The sequence below is a fragment of the Chenopodium quinoa genome, unplaced genomic scaffold (genome assembly GCF_001683475.1).
Source record: "Chenopodium quinoa cultivar QQ74 unplaced genomic scaffold, ASM168347v1, whole genome shotgun sequence".
Classification (NCBI taxonomy): domain Eukaryota; kingdom Viridiplantae; phylum Streptophyta; class Magnoliopsida; order Caryophyllales; family Amaranthaceae; genus Chenopodium; species Chenopodium quinoa.
The window spans coordinates 19,240,924-19,250,265 of record NW_018742204.1 but is presented as its reverse complement, the minus strand read 5'-3'; the positions used below and the strand labels follow the sequence as shown (position 1 = coordinate 19,250,265).

At 31.8% G+C, this 9,342-nt stretch overlaps 1 protein-coding gene across 2 annotated transcripts; it reads right to left on the bottom strand.

Moving 5' to 3' along the window:
- Nucleotides 1-401: 401 nt before the first annotated feature.
- On the bottom strand, nucleotides 402-3,882 carry LOC110721496 (ACT domain-containing protein ACR4-like). Of its 2 annotated transcripts, none has more exons than XM_021900661.1 (7): nucleotides 3,196-3,882; nucleotides 2,410-2,482; nucleotides 2,153-2,313; nucleotides 1,991-2,058; nucleotides 1,313-1,897; nucleotides 1,121-1,225; nucleotides 402-1,019 (listed from the first exon to the last, which is right to left on the bottom strand). In XM_021900661.1, exons 1-7 carry the CDS (start codon nucleotides 3,197-3,199, stop codon nucleotides 672-674), a joined length of 1,344 nt encoding a protein of 447 aa, XP_021756353.1. In that variant the 5' UTR covers nucleotides 3,200-3,882; the 3' UTR covers nucleotides 402-671. The 2 variants fall into 2 exon arrangements, with proteins under 2 accessions (XP_021756353.1, XP_021756361.1); XM_021900669.1 differs by lacking the exon at nucleotides 3,196-3,882 and adding an exon at nucleotides 2,670-3,125.
- Nucleotides 3,883-9,342: the final 5,460 nt, after the last annotated feature.

Here is a 9,342-nt window from a genome sequence, read left to right as displayed (position 1 = left end):
CTAAATTCTAAAGTTTGAAGAAGTCATATTATAGGTTTCATTAATCAGCCGCCAGGCAACAAAGGACCCCTCCATTAGCCAAATTTGATTGGTGCATTATAATTTGGTGGTTGCTTACTCTTCAACAAATTCTTTGATGGAATCCTTGCCAGCAGCAGCATATATGAACCTTCTTTGCAACTTCCACTTTACCTATTTTAGGTCTTTTTCTTCTGTCTTTTTTTGTACTAATTTTATGTATTCATGTCTTAGCATCATTCTTGGAATTATTGGTCACATTATTAGTGGAAATCCACTATCATTTAAGTTTAGTCTTAGTCAAAGTTAAGCATGTTTACGTTTAATACTCCGCTAATACCGGAACTCGATTCATGACCGAGAACATCTTACCATAAAACTAGTAGAGATATCATATCAGAGGATTAGAATAATTGAGGCAAGTAACCAAGGACTACTATTTACAATTTGATTACTCTTTCGCGAGTAATTAATGTTTACTTAACGGCCACTAATTAAGCTTAACTTAACTTAAGAAACCAGTTGTTCCTAACAAGTGGGCACACCAACTAGGAGTTGGCAACCTCTTCTACCCTAATTTGAAATCATGATGTTAGTCCACCTAAAATGGCCTAAACATTTTTTTTGCAATGTACATTTCTATTTCAAGGCTTTTAAGAGTAGGACCTAACCAAGCCGAAATTACAAAATGATCTAGACTTGAAGAGACCTCCAAATAAGAACTTAGATTGAGACTCTTGAGCAACTTTTTGTTTCCGTTCTTTTGAGTTGTTTCCCTTCACTTTTAGAATCGTTTGCCCGATCACTTGCCTAATTGATTCGATCACCTTGGAATCGACTGGATACCCTGAGGCCTCGCGTACATAGAAGATGTTAACTGCTTTGCCTCCTCTTGTTGTGACTTCTGCTTGAGTTACTGTCAGGCTGTTCTCTCGGAAAATTCGAGTGACATCAGACAACAGTCCAGCCCTGTCTGTTGTGCATAACTCTAGCTTCAGTCCCTGAAAATTTGTTGCAGCAATGTCATTACTCATTAGTTTGTTGGACTAAAACATCATATAAGAGTATACAATTTAGTGTGTTAACTGTAACATTGGTATACCTCAGAAACTCTTCTCTTAATAGCAGCTTCAAGACATTGGATGACTCTTTGCCTTTCTGCCTCTGATTTAATAGGGGAGCCATCAACATGCCTAATGTAGTATTCCTGTGAGAAAACAATAACATCAGATATAATTCGTCGATTATACTGTTAAAACTAACTGCATCAAGATTCAAGAAGATGGTAAAGTACCTGATAAGCTTCAGGCCCTTCAGCATCCACACTACCATGGAAAACGACGTATTGCATATCAGTTAACGTGCAGACTGTATCAAAGAGAAGTTTAGGTCTGTCCTTGCAACGAATACTGACCACCGAGTAATCTTTGTCATACCAATTGACAACACTCACATTAGGCCTTTGCCTTTCATCTTCATCCTCCTCATCACCAACTTGCTCATAGTCTCTATCGTCGAACAGCATCTGATGCAGTCGCCTTTCTGCGTGTGTAGCAACATGAGTCACCTCAGTCTTAGCTTCCCTGGAGTGACTGCTGCCAAGCACATTGCATAGAAGTTCCTTGATCCTAGACAACCTGTCTAAGTCATCAATCGCGTAACCGGTTCCTTGATCGGTTATGTGCATCACGGCTGCAGCTCGCGTGTTGTGAGTCCAGACTTCAGCATTCACCACATTGCATTTCAGATGAGACAGTACAGCAGTTAGCTCAGAGAGAAGTCCTGGCCTATCTCTCCCAATTAACTCAATTGTAGTGTAATCTGTTGATGAAAGAACTCCAACAGATCTTCCAAAACATGATGAATCAGGGCCTAAAGACTGATTATCACATAAATTTCAAGTTAATATAAGAAGAATTCACCCCAAAAAAAATTACATTAATTGATTTATTGGCTAATTATGTAATTATACCTTTTGAATGTAATCAATTATTTCTTCATCTGTAATTTTGTTCCCATCTTGATCAGTTACATTAAAAACTGGGTTTTGAAAAAAAGCAAACATAAATTAGTTAACAAAGAAATGCTAAATTAATTCACATTATAAATTTAGCATAAGATTAATAAAATTTACCATCCATAAACCATCCACCATCAGAAGAAATATAAGCTTTGGTTATGACAAGATTAAGATCAGTGAGAATTTGAACAACTCCAAGAAGTATTCCATGCCTATTTGCATTATCAACCTGTATCACTGTTGCATTCTTGCAACTTTCATTATCAATCACCACTCTGTGAAACAAATGACCAAAAATCAACCTGTGTTCATTTATTACCGTCTACTAAACGAGCCGTTAATATATTAGAAAATGAGAGAAGGAAATATACCTTGGTGGGTTCATTCTTCTTATGAGTTTCTCATACTCATCATCCATATCTTGTGAAAAGCTCATGCTAGACTCTGAAATAACCCAAAAAAAACAAAAATAAAGCCACCAATCAATAACAGATTTATATGATCCCAAAAAAATAGAAAAATAGTTATTTTCTAGAAGAAAATTTGCTTTATGCTCAGAATAATTACAACTATGATTTACCAATCAAAATAAAACACTTGAAAAAAATAATAAAAAAACAGAAATAAGCACCTTTCAAGCAAAAAATTCACAAAAACAGGAATAAAAATGGAAGGAAATGACCAATCAACAGAAGACAGATAATACATGAGAGAATGTCAGGCATAATTAACCCACCTTAAAAATAAATTTAATTTAATTTTTTTAAAAAAATATGGAAAGATGAAAAAATTGCAGCCAAACTTTCATCTAATATTGTGGGGTTTTTGAGTGGGGCAGGCCATAGATGTAGCAGACCAGTAAATTCAAGCACAGATACCATAGAAAAAACTCCTGATTCACTGAATCTTACTCCCAATCAAAAATTTCACAATAACCCAAAAACAAACTATAACTAAAGTCTTAATTTCCTCAACTTAACACCATACCCAAAGAGGATTTTACATCAATCATAGTTTCATACACCCTTTTCCCCTTCATTTAGGGTAAATCCTTTACCCCGGTGTAGGGTTGCATATATCAAAACCGAACTTTATAACAATTATGTTACGATTTATAAAATAAAAATGAACAACAATTTGAGGAATTTGGAACATACCCATTAAAATTAACAACGATTCTTGAACAGGGTACCTTAAGTTTTCTTGAAATAATGAGTTTTTTTTGTTTGTGTTTCGAAATTTTGAGTAAGGAGGTGGGAGTGAGGAGAAATAACAGAGTATTTATAAATATTTTTAAAAATAATAAATAATCCCTTTTTAAAAAAATAAATAAAAAAGGAAAAATTAAACCCTTCCGACACGAATCTCTATAAACTGCAGCATCAGTGGCGCCATAACCATAACCCCAGAAAACCTCCTTATTTTCTCTCTCCTCTGTTTATCTATTGCTCTGTTTTTATACAGGGGATTCTTTCTTCCCCTGTTTTTTTTTTTCCTTAAAATTCTTTAAAATAATAAATAAAAAGGGAAATGAAATTTTTAAAAAAGGGAAAATAAAGGTAGTGAATCTCCTTTGAAAGAGAAAGTTTCTCCAAATTTTTTTTAAAAGAAAAAAAAAAAAAGAATAAAGCGCATTTTAGTGGGATAGTAAGGTAGTAGGATAAAATGCGCAAGGGGCGAAAAAGTGTGATAGTGTGGTAGGAATAAGAAAGCCACGTGTTGAGAAATAAATGGATAATAAACTCCAAAGTTTGGGGGGTAATCTTCTCTCTCCTAGTTGGGTGTAGGTTGTAACGGTTGTCACTGAGGTACTAAGGAGCTGTCAAATATTGCTTTGTACTTTTGTTTTTAATATTAAGTCAAGGAAATTTCATTTAATTTGACGGCCCTCCTAATTCTTTTCTTCTTCAATTAGATTTTTATAATAATTATTGTTCGGGGTTTTGATTTATTGAAGTTTTTAATGATAACACGTTTGGTAGGGGATGGGATAAATGAGTAAATGACGATTGTTTGAGGATGTAAATGAGCATGTGCTCGTAGTAATATTTAAGGTCTGTTTTGATTTATTGAATTGAGTTGAATTGAACTGATTGTAGTTGAATTGAACTGAAATGGAATGAATTGAATTGTTTATGAAAGAAGAAAGTTTAAAATTGAACTAAATTAAGTTAAAGAGAACAGACCCTTAGTGAGCAAAGAGTCAAGGTGTATGTTAAGAATAAGAAATTGGTCTCAGGAGGGTGGCCGTCAAAGTCGGTCTACCACGGCTGGCTGGCCAAAGATTTCTAACCGTCAGGTTTCGAGAGCTAATTGTTTGTAAAAAGCCAATATGGCCACGCCAAGAAATCTTACTAGGCCAACTACATTCATTTTGTGAAACATTTACCAAATAATATACCATTTTTTCAAGATTATTATATATTCACATCTAAAACTTAATCTTAATCTCGGAGGCATGAAAATTCTATATCATTGTGTTAGAGATATCGAGAATAGAATATTTAATTATATATATTATTTGAGGCAGTGATTAAATATTTAATTATATATCACACATATATTTTCCGATATCTCTAACACATTGACACATCTGTCAAACCTATTACCTACCAAATAATTAAAATGACTGGTAATATTTAATATATGATACTATTTTAATGAGATCGTTTATATCCTGAGACCTAAAAGCCTTCGTAACAATTATGGTATAAAATTAAATTGAGAATTGAGAACAAATCATCATCAAAAAGAGTTTTTCCATTGAGATGAAGATGAATATTTAATCAACAATATTCTTATTTTCAACTTCTCTCACCTTTAAATTATATACAATAATTACCAAGATGACTTAGGGCATATTCTTATTTACTAAAGTGAATTGAATTGAACTGAACTGATTGGAACTAAACTGAATTGATTGGAACTGAACTGAAATGAGCTAAAATAAATTATTTACAAGAGAAGGAAATTAAAAAATGAACTCAATTGAACTGAAGTGATTAAAGCTTAACTGAAATTAACTTGACTGAAATTAAGCCGAAGAGAACAGATCCTTAGTTAATCACATCTTGATTACAAACCATACATTTACTGACCTGTTCTCATTGTCTGAACTCAGTTGAACTGAACTGAACTGAACTGAGTTAAACTGAGCTGAACTGAACTGAAATAAATATTTTATAAGAGAAGGAAATTAGGAGTTGAACTGAAATGAACTGAATTTCAACGTAAGAGAACATGCCCTCACTCTCAAAATTTGTTAATATGCATCATGCTAGTAACAAGATTCGAGATGATAAATTTGGCCTTATCTAACTAAGGCAACACTCACCACCCCATTGAGCTCCACCCCTTCAATAAGATTGACAATATATTTTGGAAAATGTGAAACCTTGAAAACATTCAGAAAACAATCATAAGATTGTACAATTGCAAAACATATATTCGCAAAATCACAACTACACCATGCTTGGACATTGGACCATACCAAGGTAAAAGTGTTAGGTAGTTGTACTTTATAATATGAGATTCTTTTATGTAACTGCCAAAATATTATGTGCTGAGATTCCATTGCCTTGAATTCAGCTGGTTAAAAACTGCAAGTTCCTTGCATGTTTTACTTTTTAATTTGTTAATTGATACAGTAATTGATTCAAATTAATTTGATTTGATTTATACTTATCAATCTGTCTAGACCCTATAGCAATCAGCGGCGGTTCTGGGCCGGAGCAAGGTGGTCGACGAAACAGGGCCCTCAAATTTGAGGGGCCCCAAAATTTAGATATATATAATTAAGTTTGGCATAATATCTTGAAATTGCAGTTGATGTAGTGGTTAGATCAATTGTCTTGTGTATACAAGGTTTTGGGTTCGAGACATGCATCAAACAATTTTCTAATTTCTTAGATCAGATTTCTTTTTTCCCCAAAATTTTTCAATCTACTATTTCAATTCCAAAAAAACTCTTTATCTTCTAAACTCTATATTTTTCATTTACTTTCTTTTATTATCTTCTTCATTTTCTTCAATTATTCAATCAGTTTTCAAAATTTTTCATCTCCCAAAATTATTTTTCCCTATATTAGTTCATAATTTCAACGGTTAAATCTTCAATTTGAAGATGAAATTAATTATTAAACCATTGTTAATCTCCCAATTTTTCCTACATATGCATTTTATTTACTCTTTCAATTTTACAAGTAAAAAAGAAATCTTTAAGATAATCTTAAATCCAAAGTTCTTTTCAACTATTGTGAGTATAGGTTATAGCTAGTAATCGGAAAAAAAATTCATCACAAACCTCTTCGGATTCATCCCGGTACGACTTTTTGTTAAATTTTAATATCTGGGTATGTTGAATTATTTCTTGTTGTTTAATTTAATTGCATTTTTCTGATTTTTATTAACTTTTTTTTTGTTGAATTTTGTGGGTGGGATTGTGGGAGCAGAAAAAGGCCCCATTTTAAAAAGTTGAACAGGGCCCCATAAATAATTTGTAATTTTAGCCCCGGCACTAATAGCAATCCACATGTAAGTAAAGTAATGTAACAATTAGGATTGAGTTTTCGAGTTATTATTATTTAATTTATGGATAATGATATATGTAGCCCACTAGTCCTTAAGGGATATATATAAGCAATAAAAATGTACTTGATAAAATGGAATTAAGTTGCGAGTTTATGACAAAATCACGCTCCAATTGGTATAATAAATGTTAATTTATCCTTAATATTTTTTTAGCTTTTTTTTAGGAATATGTATATCATTTTCCTTAATTTATTGGTTTTATAAATTGTATGTGGTCCAATTATCCATTTTATTAATTGTTGGACTTATTTAATCATTAATGAAATCTAGCACAAGTTGTGTATCAATGTAAATTTCAGTGAAATTGGCTGATGAAAAGTTCTTATAGGTGGCGTCCAATCAACATATTAAATTGTTGGAGAGGAGATTTTAATGATAGTATCCATAATGTGGAATCGAATTTAATCTTTATGATAGTACCCAACAAACAATACTTGAAGGTCTTTATTAGCTGAATTAGGTGTTGTAATAGTTGTTAGTCAGATTAGTAAGCAGATACATATGAGCTATTCTACTTGTTCTTTTTTTTTTTTTTTTTTTTTTTACTAGAAGAGAAAAAAAAAAAAACATAATACAAGATTTAAAAAGAAAATAAAGAAATTAGCGATGATGAGCACGAACACAAACTAATTAATGACCAGGGACAATCCAGGCACGAAAATCCTGTCAAATGTGACAAGTAGAGAAGGACAACATTCACACGGAAAACATGCATGTTATTAGTGTTGATGGTTAAAGCGTAAGTTTAAAATAACTACTTTCATACCTCAACCTTCTTTACTTGATTTTTTTTTTCTTTTTTTTTTATCTTTTTTTTTATTCCTTTCATTCCTAAATATTTGCAATATTAGATTTTTCACGTAGTTTTGAGAACATGTATTACATGTAAATGAATGAATTAATGTGCAGATGCATATGTTAACGCATGAGAGTATTTTAATTGTTTGTAGGAGAAAAAATATACGATCTCATACTAAAATAAAAAGTGCTACAAGTATTCACAAATAACTAAAAAAATGTTACAAGTATTCAAGAATAGAGGGAGTATCACTTATATAAAGAGCACATCAGAGTGGGCGCACTGCTACCGCACTAGTTAGTATTTTGTGTACATGAACGCGCGCACGTCTATTGGTACACAAACAAGGTCCATAAGCATTTGTACTATCAACCCCCCACGTCAAAAAACTCGTTTTATACAGAATTATAATTAAATTCTATGTCCTTACAAAACGATAATTGCAAATTGATAAGACTACAGAGTATGGTTCTTCAAATATGGTTATGTTAGAACCACGTATTATATAATCAATAAATGATCGTGGATGTTAGTGCTTCACCACAATATTGAAATTGAATATAAACTTGGACTGATCGTATTGAAATTGTCTTGGACAGACCAATTTTGGCTTAGCAATTTGCATGCAGGGCTGTATATAGCTAGTCTGAATATTATGTCGTGTGATGGTCCCAATTTTTACTACTTAGCTTAGCTAATAGTGTGAGCTACATACATACCTAGCCATGTTTTAACCTATTGCATGTCTTTGCACCATTTTATTATAGCAGCTTTTTTATTATGTTTTTGCTTGTTTAAGATACACCATATCTTTATGCTTGAAATCTCATTTTGTTTTACGTGTAGGGTTGTTCACGGTCCGGGTTTACTGAGTCGTCTATCTAGTTCGTGAAATAAAACTGGTTGAATTGTAATTCTTGTGATGTGATGAGACAATAAATTAAGTTTGACTTGAGAAACTTGTGAGGATGTTCGAGTAATATTTGTTAATTTAATACCAAGTAGTAAATTTTTTGAATAATACTTGTGACGAGATTATACTCTTAGAAATTAGAACAAATATAGTTAAACTACTCCCATTTCATATTACTTACAATTTTGGAGTATTATTTGAGTGATATAAAATATTTTAAAGTTATAAATAAAACGGAGGTAGTACTTACTTTTATGGCTATATAGTTATATTATATTTTACCGAACTCAAGTTAAGTTTTATGACAAGTTGAACTTTAAAAATTTAAGATTAGCTTGAGTTCATTATTCATATGCAAGTGCAATGAGCTGAGTTGAACAACCTAAATTTGTTTTGGCTCACTTAATTAGCACTCTTAATTTTAGGTAGATTAATATTGAAGGGGGTACATACTCAATAGTATATTAGTTTTATTTGGGATTTGTATTATTTATTTAAGGTGGCCTTATTGTCTATTTCTGGCACTTTCAATTTCGGGTAAGGGATACATACGATGCATCCAAATTTGTATGTGAAGCACTCAAAACTTTAGATGGTTTTGTGCTATGTCTTGCTATCTTTGTCCAAGTGAAGTCATTTACAGTATGAACATTAAATGAGCTTTTGTTATGCATGTTTATGTTCAACATTAGCAAATTATCAAATCAAAACTATATTTGGAATATTTACCTGTGTTTTTATCTATCTTTGAAAATAATAAACACCCCCTTCTACTCTCTAGATTTCAAAATATATATATATATATATATATATATATATATATATATATATATATATATATATTGTTAATAAAATCACATTTATATATATTGTTAATACTTAGGGCATGTTCTCTTACGTTGAAATTCAGTTCAGTTCAGCTCCTAATTTCCTTCTCTTATAAAATATTCATTTCAGTTCAGTTCAGTTCAGCTGAGTTCAGTCAGTGAGAATAGACCCTTA

Bases quoted from the DNA above. Each gene is read 5' to 3' on its own strand.
- LOC110721496 (XM_021900661.1), bottom strand. The intron at 2,314-2,409 runs GTATATTTCCTT...TTTGTTTCACAG, and splicing joins AGAAGAATGAACCCACCAAG to AGTGGTGATTGATAATGAAA. The intron at 1,898-1,990 runs GTATAATTACAT...TGTGATAATCAG, and splicing joins TAATTGATTACATTCAAAAG to TCTTTAGGCCCTGATTCATC.